Genomic DNA, 16,517 nt, shown 5'->3' on the forward strand with positions numbered 1-16,517 from the left:
CCTCATGTTGATAAGAATTTCCTTATATGCAGGGATATAGAAGTCGCCAATCTCAGGAGCATCATCCATTATGCAGCTGCTAATGAACCTGGGTTCAAGGCAAGGAATGCCTCTGGAGGCAAAACTGGCCAGGTCAATTTTCTCATTAGGTTTTTCCATCTCAACAAAGAAGTGTGTGACAGCTTCCACTTCAGAATATGGAGGCCTGGTGGTAGGAGAAAAGAACTGGTTATAAGGTAGCAATGGCAGTTAAGTTTGGTTGACTAATAGATATTAGAATTCATATACTTAGATTAATGTGTCAAGTAAATAATATAGTATACCTTAGAAAGGTGTTTCTTGACTTAAGGTGCAATGCAATATGTTGTGTTACATATTAGAAATATTTCTTATCAAAAGCTTAAATATCCCTTTCTTTCTTTTTTTTTTTACTAGTCTTATTTATTAATATCAATTGTGATGATTTTACTTTTCAAGAATAAATAATTTTACAATCAATAAGGAGCAGACAACTGTCACTGGAGTCTATGCACTACCATGGAGGTACTTTCATAGGAAGTATAGGGATGATACAAGCCTAATATTTACCATTTCTGTATTCTCTCTGTCCATTTCTTTTGATGTCTTAGTACACAAGAGATCTGTTGCAGCCTTAACTCTAAAAGATGATTCCCTCTACAATACAGTGCCTACAAAGAAAAAGTTCCCACAAAAAACACAAGTGAAATGTTCCCACACAATTAGAGATGTCCTTTATGTTTGCAGTCCCAGCCATATGATTTTGGGGAGAAGCTTGTGGTAGCATGAGTCACACCAGCCTTCCTCCCTCCACTATTCGTCAACACCTCAAGCGCCAGTGTGCTCCCAGAGCCCGGTGAGAGAGGGTAATGTTACCTTGCTTTTTTTGTGGCTCAGCACATGAAATTTATATTAACTTTGGAGCCCTACCAAACGACTACAGCTGATCACAATGGGGCGTGAGAAGCTCAACATGGAGGGGAAGATCTGTGCTCTCACCCTATTGGAGCAAGGAATGCCTGGAAAATGTGTGGTGGAGGAACTAAAAGTGAACAAATGGTCCATTTACAGGCTGAAAATGGAGGCAGCCAAGCTTGGACCCAACACCACACCACCACAGAAACCAAACTCTGGGGACAACAGGAAGACTACTCCTAAGACTGACTGCATCCTAAAGTGTGAAGTAAAGAAGAACCATAACAGCAGCAGAATTAAAATATAATCACCCTGAGCTGTTAAAAAACATCGCGATCCACACCATCCAACATTATCTCCAAAATGACCTTAAACTGCCCTGTCGCCATGCGGCCAAGAGGCCTCTGCTCACAGAAAGCATGATGAAGAAAAGGATTGCATTTCCAAAAAAAAAAAAAAAAAAAAAAAAAAAAAAAAACACAAGGATTGGATGCCAGAACAGTGGAAAAAGATGATGTGGAGCGATGAGAGCACCTTCTAACTCATCAGGGTGGAGTGCCCTTTAGCAAAGAGTGATCATGCAGTTTTGGAGTTCAAGGTGATAGATGAAGAGAAATCTAGAAGAAATGAAGAATATAAAGTGGGAAGATGGAATTATGCCAAGACAGATTTTGGAATCCTAAGGAAATTCTTTCAAGAGACAAATTGGATGAAATTCAAGAGTGCTAAGGGAGCAAATGAAAAGTGGAAGGAATTTATAAAAATATACAAAGAAGGTGAGAAAAATTTGTACCAATAAGACAACATAGAGAAGTTGGAAAGCAGGACTGGTTTAACGATAGATGTGAAAAGGCTAGAACAAGAAAAGAGGATGCATGGAAGAGGTGGAGAAGGAAAAGACGGATTAAGCAGTGGAAAGTTACAAAAGAGCAAGAAATGAATATGTGTTGATTAGAAGAGAAGAAAGAAAGAAACAAGAAAAGGATATAATTGATAAATGTAAAGACCAACCAAGGCTTTTTTACAGACATGTGAACAACAACATCAAAAATAGAGAAAGTATTGAAAGTTTAGAAGTAAATGGAGTATGCAGTGAAGATCCCAGGAAATGGCAGAGGCTATGAATGGATGCTGGAAGGTATTCACAAAGGAGACTGCTTTTGACAAACCACTGGTAATGGAACAGAAAGGGATTATGAAGGAGTTTCAAGTAACTGTGGAGGAGATCAAGAATATGATGGGGAGTTTAGAAGTGAGAAAAGCTGTGGGACCTGATGGGGTATCAGGATGGATTTTAAGAGAATGCAGGGAGCAACTGGCAGAAAAAGTTTGTGAAGTAATTGATGCCTCATTAAGGGAAGGTGTAGTGCCCCAAGACTGGAAAAGAGCTAACATTGTCCCAATCTATAAATCAGGTAACAAGAGAGACCCATTGAACTATAGACCAGTGTCACTTACAAGTGTGGTAGCTAAGATGTGTGAGAGGGTGGTGAAGAATAGATGGACAGACTTCTTGGAGAAAATGACATACTTTGTGAGTGTCAATTTGGTTTTAGAAAAGGGCGTTCATGCACGACAAACCTGATATGTTACTATTCGAGGGTGATAGATGTAATACAGGAAAGAGATGGTTGGGCTGATGGAATATATCTGGATTTAAAAAAGGCCTTTGATAAGGTACCACACCGGAGACTGATCTGGAAACTTGAAATGGTAGGAGGAGTGCATGGCAGTTTACTAAAATGGATGGAAGACTTTTGGTAGGAAGAGAAATGAGAACAATAATTAAGGACAGACCATCAGAATGGGGCTTGGTGGAGAGTGGAGTTCCACAGGGATCAGTGTTGGCACCAGTAATGTTCGGTCTACATAAATGACATGGTGGATGGGGTGTCCAGTTATGTGAGCCTATTTGCAGACGATGCAAAATTGTTAAGAAAAGTGAGATGTGACAAAGATTGCGAACTACTCCAGGAAGACTTGGACAGAATATGGAAATGGAGCTGTACATGGCAAATGGAGTTCAACACGACAAAATGCAAGAAAATAGAGTTTGGCAAGAGTGAAAGAAGAATCAGGAGTATGTACAAGATAGGAAATGAAGACATAAAACCAGTCATGAAGAAAAGACCTTGGGGTGACAATTACCAATGACCTATCGCCAGAGAGACATATAAACAAAATAATTGGAGAAGTATTGAACTTATTGAGGAACATAAGAGTGGCGTTCAGATATTTAGATGAAGAAATGATGAAGAAAATAATTACTGCAATGATAAGACCGAGGCTTGAATATGCAACAATACAGTGGGCTCCGAACTTAAAGAAACACATAAGGAAACTAGAGAAAGTACAGAGGGCTGCAACAAAATGGTGCCTGACTTAAGAGATTTGACTTATGAAGACAGACTGAAAAGAATGCAACTTCCGACCCTGGAAAACAGAAGAGAAAGGGGAGACCTGATAGCAATATACAGAGTGATGATTGGCATGGAAAAATGGATAGGGAAGATCTGTGTATGTGGAATGAAAGAATGTCGAGAGGGCATGGGAAAAACTAAAATGGCCACTTATAGGAGAGATGTGAAAAATATAGCTTCCTCATAGAAGGGTGGAAGCATGGAATAGTTTAGACGTGGAAGTGGTCAACGCAAGGAATATTCATGATTTTAAGAAAAGCTGGACATTAATAGATATGGAGACGGGACAACACGAGCATAGCTCTTTTCCGTATGTTACAATTAGGTAAATACAATTAGGTAAATACACACACACACACACACACACACACACACACACAATGGAGAGAGAGAAAACATAAAAAGGTGATAAATAATATCATTAATGTGGTGCAGGAGGAGGAAAAGACCTAGTACAAGAAATAGAGGACTTCCATAGAATTGGAAAGTTCACAGAAGGTATGAGGCCAATAAGAATCAAACTTAAGTCACAAAAGGATGTAGATGAATTGGTGGAGAAGTCATGGAGGCTAGCCCAGCAGGAAACAACAAGGAAGATTTGGTTGAGAAGAGATCTCGGTGAAAAGGAAAGAGAAATGTTAAATGAGTTGAGAAAGGAGGCTTTGAAAAAAAATGAAGAGAGGACAGAAGAGGAGAAGAAAGAGTTTTTCTGGAGAATCTTGGATATGAGACTGAGGAAGTGGTTCATAACCCAGAAAAGTACAGCAAGAAAGGACTAAAGAAACTTACGTATGAGCGAATGTAATGTATTCCAACATAAATGGAGTGATATCGGGATTTTAGAACTCAACGATTACTTGAGGGACAAGAACCCAGATATTGTGGGTCTTACTGAAACAAAACTGAGAGAGGGAGAAGACCTGATGATGGTTGGAGAAGGAAATATAATGTTTGGAAAAGAAATAGAGTAGGTAAGATGGGAGGAGGAGTGATGTTGCTGGTTAAAAAGATATAAAGGTGGATCAAGTGAAAAAGGTATGGGAAAGGCAGAAGTGCTAAAGATCAGAGCAGAAACTAATGAAGGAAAAAGAGGCACTACATAGTGGTGTACGTACCACCTAAGACAAATGCATGGTCAGTACAGGAATATGAAGAAATGATAAGTGATACAGGAACATGTCTGGAAGAAATGTTGGGTGGCTGTGAACGAACTATAATGATGGGAGATTTTAATTGTAAAGAGGTGTGTTGGGAGGACTGGTCAATGGAAGGATCAGAGACAACATGGGAAATACACTATTGACACTGGCAATGGAAAATGTGTTAACTCAGTGGGTCAAAGAAGATACTAGGTTTGGAGGAGAGGGAGCATCGTCAAGACTGGACTTGGTCTTTAGTACAGAGCCAATGGTCATTGAGGAGATGAGGGTGGAGTGCCCTTTAGCAAAGAGTGATCATGCAGTTTTGGAGTTCAAGGTGATAGATGAAGAGAAATCTAGAAGAAATGAAGAATATAAAGTGGGAAGATGGAATTATGCCAAGACAGATTTTGGAAACCTAAAGAAATTCTTTCAAGAGACAAATTGATGAAATTCAAGAGTGCTAAGGAGCAAATGAAAAGTGGAAGGAATTTATAAAAATATACAAAGAAGGTGAGAAAAATTTGTACCAATAAGACAACATAGAGAAGTTGGAAAGCAGGACTGGTTTAACGATAGATGTGAAAAGGCTAGAACAAGAAAAGAGGATGCATGGAAGAGGTGGAGAAGGAAAAGACGGATTAAGCAGTGGGAAAGTTACAAAAGAGCAAGAAATGAATATGTGTTGATTAGAAGAGAAGAAAGAAAGAAACAAGAAAAGGATATAATTGATAAATGTAAAGACCAACCAAGGCTTTTTACAGACATGTGAACAACAACATCAAAAATAGAGAAAGTATTGAAAGTTTAGAAGTAAATGGAGTATGCAGTGAAGATCCCAGGAAATGGCAGAGGCTATGAATGGATGCTTTCGGAAGGTATTCACAAAGGAGACTGCTTTTGACAAACCACTGGTAATGGAACAGAAAGGGATTATGAAGGAGTTTCAAGTAACTGTGGAGGAGATCAAGAATATGATGGGGAGTTTAGAAGTGAGAAAAGCTGTGGGACCTGATGGGGTATCAGGATGGATTTTAAGAGAATGCAGGAGCAACTGGCAGAAAAAGTTTGTGAAGTAATTGATGCCTCATTAAGGGAAGGTGTAGTGCCCCAAGACTGGAAAAGAGCTAACATTGTCCCAATCTATAAATCAGGTAACAAGAGAGACCCATTGAACTATAGACCAGTGTCACTTACAAGTGTGGTAGCTAAGATGTGTGAGAGGGTGGTGAAGAATAGATGGACAGACTTCTTGGAGAAAAATGACATACTTTGTGAGTGTCAATTTGGTTTTAGAAAAGGGCGTTCATGCACGACAAACCTGATATGTTACTATTCGAGGGTGATAGATGTAATACAGGAAAGAGATGGTTGGGCTGATGGAATATATCTGGATTTAAAAAGGCCTTTGATAAGGTACCACACCAGAGACTGATCTGGAAACTTGAAATGGTAGGAGGAGTGCATGGCAGTTTACTAAAATGGATGGAAGACTTTTGGTAGGAAGAGAAATGAGAACAATAATTAAGGACAGACCATCAGAATGGGGCTTGGTGGAGAGTGGAGTTCCACAGGGATCAGTGTTGGCACCAGTAATGTTCAGTCTACATAAATGACATGGTGGATGGGGTGTCCAGTTATGTGAGCCTATTTGCAGACGATGCAAAATTGTTAAGAAAAGTGAGATGTGACAAAGATTGCGAACTACTCCAGGAAGACTTGGACAGAATATGGAAATGGAGCTGTACATGGCAAATGGAGTTCAACACGACAAAATGCAAGAAAATAGAGTTTGGCAAGAGTGAAAGAAGAATCAGGAGTATGTACAAGATAGGAAATGAAGACATAAAACCAGTCATGAAGAAAAGACCTTGGGGTGACAATTACCAATGACCTATCGCCAGAGAGACATATAAACAAAATAATTGGAGAAGTATTGAACTTATTGAGGAACATAAGAGTGGCGTCAGATATTTAGATGAAGAAATGATGAAGAAAATAATTACTGCAATGATAAGACCGAGGCTTGAATATGCAACAATACAGTGGGCTCCGAACTTAAAGAAACACATAAGGAAACTAGAGAAAGTACAGAGGGCTGCAACAAAATGGTGCCTGACTTAAGAGATTTGACTTATGAAGACAGACTGAAAAGAATGCAACTTCCAACCCTGGAAAACAGAAGAGAAAGGGGAGACCTGATAGCAATATACAGAGTGATGATTGGCATGGAAAAATGGATAGGGAAGATCTGTGTATGTGGAATGAAAGAATGTCGAGAGGGCATGGGAAAAACTAAAATGGCCACTTATAGGAGAGATGTGAAAAATATAGCTTCCTCATAGAAGGGTGGAAGCATGGAATAGTTTAGACGTGGAAGTGGTCAACGCAAGGAATATTCATGATTTTAAGAAAAGCTGGACATTAATAGATATGGAGACGGGACAACACGAGCATAGCTCTTTTCCGTATGTTACAATTAGGTAAATACAATTACAAACACACACACACACACACACACACACACACACACACACACACACACACACACACACACAAAACAAAAAAAAAAAAAAAAAAAAAAAAAAAAAAAAAAAAAAAAAAAAAAAGAAAAAAAAAAAAAAAAAAAAAAGAAGAAGAATAAAAGAAAAAAAAAAAAAAAAAAAAAAAAAAGAAAAAAAAATGAAAAAAAAGAAAAGAAATGTGAAGAAAAATGGTGAAAAATGGAAAGGAAGGAAGATGATTGGAAATAGGAAGAAATGAACAATATAAAATGATGGTTTTTGTAGAGAGATGGTGTGATGAACAAAATATACACAAGAAAGAAGTGATGATATTATATATTTTTTTTTTTTTGAAAGATAAATGAATAGATAATTAAATTAGATGAAGAAATGGAGAAAAAAAAAGAAGAAAAAAAAAAAAAAAAAAAAGAAAGAGAAAAGAAAAAAGAGGATACAGAATATTAATAAAAAAAAAATGCAATACAGTGAGCTTTGTTGAAGAAACATGAATGAATGAATTACATAAAATTTATGAATATACAGAGAAAATATGAGGAAAATGCATAGATCAGGTGATTAAAGAATGATGATGTGAAGAATGAGAACTGAAAAGAAAGACTGGATTGGAAATAGAGATGATGAAGAAAGAAATGAAAGAAACAGATGGAGAGTGAAAAAATGAAGTGAAAGGGAAGTGGACAGGAGTAAAAAATGAAAGAAAGAGAAGGAAGGAAAATGGTAAAACAGAAAGAGACATAGTTGAAGTACACATGAAAATGGGAAAATAGTGGAAGAAAAGAGTGGAAGACAGAAGAAGAAAAATGAAAGAAGACAAAAAAAAAAAAAAAAAAAAAAAAAAAAAAAAAAAAGAAAAAAAAAAAAAAAAAAAAAAAAAAAAAAAAAAAAAAAAAAAAAAAAAAAAAAAAAAAAAAAAAAAAAAAAAAAAAAAAAAAAATACAAAACAAATACATACACACACACACACACACACACACAAAAAAAAAAAAAAAAAAAAAAAAAAATATAACAAACACACACACAAGATTGGTATTAAAGGGGCAACCAGAGCGAGTGAATAGTGTACAGAGTGAACGAGCCTGGTGGCGTGTACAGAGTGATCGAGGTGAGAACCTCCACACTCCAAACGACAGAGCGGAACCACACAAAGGCCAGCCATAACAGCCGCCAACGCATCCCACCACACACACGTAGCTACCAGGCCTGGCCCCCAGTGACCACACACCCACATGCTCCCAGGAAGAGTAAAAAAATGGATAGACCGGTAAGAAATAAATTACCAAATTCAAAATATGTTGATGAGGCCCAGGAGCAAAACCGAAAGTGGCCAGTCAAAGCATGAGTCCATCTTCAACAGGGCAACAATGCAAGGTAGATTGGTGATGTTGGAGAAGAGATTTGAGGAGTTGTTGAAGGAATTAAAAGTTCAGAGGAGTGAGGAGGAGCAGGATAGAGAATTCGCAAGGCTTTGAAGGAAAGAGTTAAGAGACTGGAGGAAAATGAAAACGATTGGTGGATGAGAATGCACACTTGAGAGTAGAGGTTGAAAAATACAAGAGACGGTTGGAGGAGAAAATGGAGAGAGTAGTAAAGGAGAAAGATGACTTTAAGGAAATGATTAGTGAGCAGAATGAAAGGTTTGAAAGGAATGGGAACTGAAGAAAACACAATGGACTGAGTCGAGGGAAGCAGAGATGGTTGGATTACAAGAAATAATTAAAGATCAGTTGAAGGAAGACAAAAAGAAAGGTCCAAGGAACTGGTTAATGTAATGAAGAATAAGGAAACATTGATAAGAGAAATAGCAGAAAAGAAGAAGAGTGTGTTAATATTTGGGATGAAAGAACAAAATATAACATATAAGCCTAAGAGAATTAAGGAAGAATTAAAACGGTAAGAGATCTGTTCAAAAATCTAAATGATGATGAAAAAAGACCTACAAGAAGAAGTGGAAGAGATCCATAGACTGGGTCCGTATAAGGAGGAGTGAGCAGACCGATTAAAGTAGTACTGAAGTCACAACAATCTGCGGAGGATATCCTATATAGAACATCAAAGTTAAGAGAGATAGAAGGTTGTAAAGAGGTGTTTGTGAGAAAGAATAGAAATGAGGAAGAGAGGAGAAGATATAAGGAATTGGTGGAAGAGGCGAGAAGGAAAATGATGAGCGGTCTGAGGAGGAAAGAGAAAAGTTTTTTTGGAGAGTTATAGGAGTGAGTCAGAAAGTGGTATGTGGAAAGAAGGAATGCGGAGGAAACCCTAGAGGGAGCAGTGGGTGGACCGTAATGTATACTAATATAGATGGGATACTGTCAAGTAGATTGGAATTGCAAGACTATATGATGGTGGAGAAGCCGGATATAGTGTGTTTGACTGAGACAAAATTGCATGAAAAACAAAGATAAATTTGGATAATAAATATAATATATGGAGAAAGGATAGAGAGTAAAGGTGGAGGAGGAGTTATGATTATGACGAAGAAATAAATAAATGTGGATAAGGTTTGGTATGGGAAGAACAACAGAAGTGATAAGCATAAGGATAAAAAGTGATGGAAAAGAATTAATAATCATGGTGACCTATGTACCTCCTAAAACAAATTCTTGGACATTAAGGAATACGACAATATGATCAAGGATACTTTACAGAGTTTGGAAAGTGTATTATCTGGAAAAGAAAGGTGATACTAGTAGGAGATTTTAATTGTAAGGAGGTGGATTGGGAAAATCTAGTAAGTGGTGTTGGAGAGGAAGCATGGGAGAGAGATTTCTTAATCTAATGATGGAAAATATGATGGAACAGAGGGTGAAGGAAAATACTAGATATAGAGGAGATGATGAACCGCTAGACTGGATTTGGTGTTAACAAGAGAAGTGTACCTATGTGGAGATATACAATACAAATGTCCTTTGGGAAAGAGTGATCATGTGGTTATGGAAATGCAGATAGCAACAACACAGCGAAGGAAAGACGAGACATACAGGAGTGGTAGATTGAATTATAGAAAGATGGACACAGAAAGTTTGAAAAATTATTTCAGAAAATTAGATTGGGAGGAGATGTTACAAATCAGAGAAGTGCAAAAAAAATATGAGATTTTTATGAAATATTATAAAGAAGGAGTTATGAAATTTGTACCAAAGTATAAACCGAGAGAGGAAGGAAGAAAGGATTGGTTTAATGCAACTTGTGTTAAGGCTAAGGAAAAGAGAGATGTGGCTTGGAAAAGATGGAAAAGAGCAGGAATATACTAAATAAGGAGAATTATAGAGTGGCGAGAAATGAGTATGTGAGGGTAAGGAGGAGGAAGAAAGAAAATTTGAAAAGATATTGTAGACAAGAGTAAGGAACATCCAAAATTGTTTTACAGGTTCATAAATGGTAAACTTAAAAGAGAGAGTCCATTGAAAGATTAAAAGGAGAGCAAGGGATAGTAGATGACCCTAAGAATATAGCGGAATTGCTAAATAATAGGTTTCAGCAAGTATTTACTAAAGAAACAATGTTTGTAAAGCCTCAGAATGTACAAGGAAATGTGCACATGGATGACATTAAGATACCTAAAAGGAGTTATATAAAATGTTGGAGGAACTTAAAGATGATAAAGCGATGGGACCAGATGAAGTTTCAGGAAAATTATTGAAGGAGTGTAGAGAAGAATTGATTGATCCATTATATGATATTATAAGGTGCTCATTAGAAACAGGGAAGTACCAGTAGAGTGGAAAAGAGCTGAAGTGGTGCCCATTTATAAGGGAGGCAGTAAGGAAGAGCCTCTTAACTATAGACCTGTGTCTCTAACAAGTGTGGTCGGTAAGATTTGTGAGAGGGTGATAAAGAAATATTGGATACGGTTCCTGGAGGATCATAAGTTATTATCGGATCATCAATTTGGCTTTAGGAAAGGGAGGTCATGTGTAACAAATCTACTGAGCTTTTATTCAAGAGTGGTTGACAAAATACAAGAGAGAGGGATGGATGGACTGTGTATATTTGGATTTAAAGAAAGCTTTTGACAAGGTACCTCACATGAGACTGCTATGGAAATTAGAGATTTATGGAGGACTGAAAGGAAAAGTGTTAAAGTGGATGGAAAACTACTTGAGATGGAGGGAGATGAGAACGGTAATAAGGGATGCAAAGTCGGACTGGTTGGTGGTGGAGAGTGGAGTCTCACAAGGCTCAGTGCTGGCACCATCAAACAACTCAGCTACACCCAACACTCCGTCCTCACTCTCAGCAACACCTCCCAAAGTCGAGTCCGGTGCATTAACAAGTGACTCAACACCGTCACCGTCAGCCTCCACACCAGAACTCAATGGTGAGTCCAACACTGGCCCCACCACATCAGCACTGCTACTCCCATCTGGAGTCAATCCCACCTGGCTGCTAGCAACCTCCTGGGTAGTAACAGGCTCTCTCTCAGCCCGGCAGGCCTGAGAGTGGGTAACAACGTTCACAGAGTCTTGCACCACTGGCCCAGACTCTTCAGCAACCTCATCCTCATCAGAGGTTGGGCTCCATACACGACCACCAGCCAAATCATTCCCAAGTAGGAAGTCCACTCCTGCGACTGGCAGTTCGTCTGCCACTGCTACCTGAGCCGTAGCAGTGACAAGAGGACATGACAGCGTCACCTCAGCCATCACGAACTCCTCCACAGTGTTAAGTCCATGACACAACACTGCCTTGCTAGATGTCACCTTCCTACCAGTGACATTTCGGCACACTGACTGCTGTGCACCCGTATCACGCAGTACGGTGACGGGATACTTTGTGCCATCAATCTCAACAGTGCCTCCACACAGGAAAGGACGGCACCAGTCGAGCTCACTATCCTTAACAACAGCGGGCGAGGCAACAGGGGGAGGGACAGGTGGGCCAACCTGCTCTCCCTCCTCCAAACACAACTCAGGCACACGCCATGCCTTCTCACTTCTAAAGCCTGAAGGAGCAGTCAACTCATCACCACAAACTTTATCTGGCCACACCAACAAGGCAACTGGTTTCTGCGAGGACTTTGGAGTTTCAGCTGTTACTAATTTTGGGCAATTGAACTTAAAATGCCCTTTCCCTCGGCAGTGATAGCACGCAGGTTGGTAATCATACTTGGGCGTTCTAGGGGCCGCCTTCCCCGCCGTCCCATCCTTCGCAGAAGAAGGAGGGTGGGGCCTGGGGCTTTCAAAACCCATCTTACTGCCGAATCCAGTATTTCGCCTAAAATGGCCTGGAGAGCCCGAGGAAGAACTGCCACCTCCTGGGCCTCCCTTAGGACCACCTTCCTTACGACTCCAACTCCCAGGCTGCTGCACAGGACGGTGGGCCAACACATAATCATCAGCCCATGTAGCAGCCTCCTTCAAAGTCCTAAACCTCTTCTCCCTCAACAGAGGTACCAGCTCCTTATCAGCAATGTCGATGAACTGCTCCATAACTACTAACTCCTTCAAAGCCTCGAGAGAGTCAACACCCTCGCTTGCAGTCCACCTCTCAAACACTTGCTCCAGTGAACGAGCACACTCGAGGTAGGAGTCACTTGCTCGCTTCCTCTTTCCTCTGAATTGCAAGCGATAGGCTTCTGGTCGCAGCTCATATGCCCGCAAAATGTCAGCCTTAAACTCCTCATAATCATCCACATCATCAGATGACATTTTATCATAAACTTCCAAGACTTTTCCCTTGAGTTTATTCGCGACCAAGCCTACCCATCTCTCTCGAGACCAAGCAAACTCCTTGGCTTTCCTCTCGAAGCGAACAAACCATTCAGCCACTTTAGACTCATCAAATTCGGGGACTAGCAGGAGACTTTGAAATAAAGTACGCTCTACACTCTGTTCTCCTCCTCCTCCTACACTACCAACTCCAGGCGTACTTACTGCATGGCGAGTTCTCTCCCACTCCAACTCTCTATCTTTATCTGCCCTTTCTCTCTCCATCTCTCTAGCCTCCTTCTCTGCTGCTAGTCTGTTTAACTCTTGTCTCTCTTTCATCTCTCTAGCCTCCTGCTCTGCTGCTAGTCTCTGAAGTTCTCGTCTTTCTTCCGCTTCTCTAGCCTCCTGCTTTGCTGCTAGTCTGTTTGACTCTCGTCTCTCTTCCGCAGCTAATCTCTTCAACTCTCGCCTCTCCTGCTTCTATCTCCATTTTTCTCATTTCCAGCTTCAATCGCAGTTCCTCCAGTCTGGCAGCTGACTGGACACTATCAGCAATACTGCTTGCTGGACTAGATCGTCGGGAGCCTTCCCTGCTTCCGATACTTCTGCCAGGGCTAATATGTCCCACGTCACCTTCACTGGGACCGCCACGTGCGTTATCATGACACGTAGTAAATGCATCCTCACTGACCCCACGCACGGCCACCGACTCATCATACCCGCGTGGTGAGTCTCGCCGGCTCACACTCGCATCGTCACCCTCCACTGGTGGGGTGAAAAGACCAGTAACTCTCTCCATGGTGCTCACAGGGACTCGTTCTCACAAACAATAAAATAATATAAGTAATAATACCCCACACAATACACTACACCACTATAAAAGCACTTGGTTTATCCTGGCGAGGTCGCCACTGTTATGGTTTACGTACGCCACACGGCTGCGGTTAGCTGCTACAGCTCACTAGACTGTTATTCTGGCAAAATCGCCAACTTTGTTACGATCAGTACAGTGGGGATTATAAAACACTCCACAGAGTCCCCACTACTATAACTCACAGCCGTAACCCTCAGGTTCTTTCAAGGTCGCCAACAGTGTATAATTTCCCCCACTGTAAGGGAATCTCCTCAGCAACTCCTCCTCCTGTACCCAACCAAGTAGAATTTATAAATGGTAGATGCTATGTATAACAGGGCGAGGCCTTAATACCCCCTAGAGAAACTGCCCACAAGGACAATTCCACCCACTTCTCTATGAAGTATTAATGCCTCTCCACATGCCTTGCACCCAGGCTGTGAGGGTTCACAGACTGGGACAAAACGTGCAGTATAAATATTATACTATCCTACTACAACAAGTGCTTACTAACACCTGTTAGACTGACATCCCTGGCCTACTACTACTGCAATATATGATGTGTACAGCACATCCGGTGATGTACTAACAAGCCCAGACACCACCTACGGGTGACACCAGCTATACAGAGTCCAAATACTCGTCGCAGACAAGTCTGGCGGACGACAACTACGCACCACTGGCCGACATGAAGCCTCTCAGCCTTCAATGGTGTGCGTGGCTACTACCACTACAATACAGTTTACTACTGAAACTATACAAAAGATGGTGGTGGCACACAGCTGCCCACCAAACCCCACTGGTGACCACGGCCACCAACAAAACAAACAGGACGAGACAATGCTGCGTCTCTCTCACGCGTCGCCGCCACACTACAGGACGGACGCAAAACAGAAGTGCAGCCAAACCTACTACACCTCTCTCAGAGCAACAAGCCCGTTGCTCTAACAGTCACGGTCTACCCAGTAGCTAGCCAGCTACTCAACAGGAGGGCACAACTCCCCGACCAATGACTAATGAGTACTTGTAAAGCACAGTCCAGCCACACGTGTCTCTTCCTGTGCTGAGAACGTACGTGTTAACTCCGCTGAAGACTGGCGGTACTATAAACAGTATACTACTGATACTACACAACAGATGGTGGGGCACACAGCCGCCCACCAAACACACTGGTGACCACGGCCACCAACAAAACAAACAGGACGAGACAAAGCGTGTCTCCGCGTCGCCACACCCGAGTGGACGAACGCACTAGAAATGCAGTCCCAACCGGCCACACTTTTTCAGAACAACAAGCCCGTTGTTCTACACAGCCACGGTCTACCGAGTAACAAGCCAGCTACTCAACAGGAGGGCACAACTCCCCGACCGATGACTAGCGAGTACCCAGAACAGCCCAGCAACACGTGTCTCCACCCTGTGCCAGAAACCAAGAGCGCATGTGTCTACCTCCGCTGAAGACTGGCTGGCTTACTGGAAACAAAGAGAGAGGCGGGCTCGCAGAGCACAACAAAATGGTGGAAACAAAGAGGGGTGGCGGGTTGTCTGCTCAGCATAACAGCCCATAGGGGCCCGCGATGGGTATATATAGGCTTCACATAATAATGAAATAATAAATTAAAGGGGATATAATATATATATATATATATATATATATATATATATATATATCATATACATATATATATATATATATATATATATATATATATATATATATATATATATATATATATCTATATATATATATATATATATATATATATATATATATATATATATATATATATATATATATATATATATATATATATATATATATATATATATATATATATATATATATATATATATATATATATATATATATATATATATATATATATATATATATATATATATATATATATATATATATATATATATATATATATATATATATATACTTATATATATATATATATCAATATATATATAATATATATCTTATATATATCGTGTTTATTGCTATCACGCACCCATGAAAAGCTGTTAAAATTTCATTATCGTGATCTCAGATGCCTGCTATCGCGCACCCAGCCATAACGTCATGGAATATCTGAACACTCATTGGCCCAAACCGCTTTTCCGCCAAGATCAATTCGGCTATCGAGTTTTCGGCTATGGCGTGGCTATTTCCGCCCCAATTGAGCGCGATAGTCAAGAGTTAAGTGTATGTGTATATATGTGTGTATATATATATATATATATATATATATATATATATATATATATATATATATATATATATATATATATATATATATATATATATATATATATATATATATATATATATATATATATATATATATATATATATATAGTAAAGTCCCAGGTTACGTCAAACTCGTAGTTACGTCAGTCCACTATAAGGCAATTTAAGATTAAAAAAATTGAAAATTTATAAATCGTAAAGTGCGGGATTTATTGTTATTGTTGGTGGTTGCCCGCCACACTGCCCGCCTCACGCTTGAATACAGTAACACCCTGCCTCAGTTCCACCACACCGTCGCCCCTGGCAAGAGTGTTATCCTACTTCTGCGTTTACTGACTCAAGGCTTTCCCCCTAAAAAGGATTGTTTTGTTATGCATAAAGTGAAATCTTACATGAAATACCAAAAAATAAAACAGAGATGATGAGATCGGCCACAGACGGCGGAGACTCCGGCAACTTGGCCGCTTCTTCTTCTTGTGACCTTTTTAGCTTGGCGTGTTGTCTTTCACCACGATATTAAATTTGTTTTCACTCTTCTATTGCCTGATATAATGGATATCATATCTTAGTATTCATATACGCTCATGCCATGAGGATAACCTGGACTCCGTGGCAGTGAGTGATAGTGAATTACTAATAAAATACAGTGGTATTTCATTTAAATTACTAATGAAATACCACTGTATTTCATTAGTAAATCACTATCACTCACTGCCAAAGAGTCCAGGTTATCCTCATGGCA

General features: G+C 39.9%; 1 protein-coding gene across 2 annotated transcripts in view; it reads right to left on the bottom strand.

Moving 5' to 3' along the window:
- Nucleotides 1-16,517, bottom strand: part of LOC123514717 (DNA topoisomerase 2-binding protein 1-A-like) — a 61,112-nt gene that overhangs the window by 18,678 nt on the left and 25,917 nt on the right. For both annotated transcript variants that reach the window (XM_045272788.1, XM_045272787.1), the window contains exon 6: nucleotides 2-205. In XM_045272788.1, coding sequence (XP_045128723.1) covers nucleotides 2-205 — 204 coding nt within the window. The remainder of the gene's footprint in view (nucleotide 1; nucleotides 206-16,517) is intronic.

The sequence above is a fragment of the Portunus trituberculatus genome, chromosome 38 (genome assembly GCF_017591435.1).
Source record: "Portunus trituberculatus isolate SZX2019 chromosome 38, ASM1759143v1, whole genome shotgun sequence".
NCBI lineage: Eukaryota > Metazoa > Arthropoda > Malacostraca > Decapoda > Portunidae > Portunus > Portunus trituberculatus.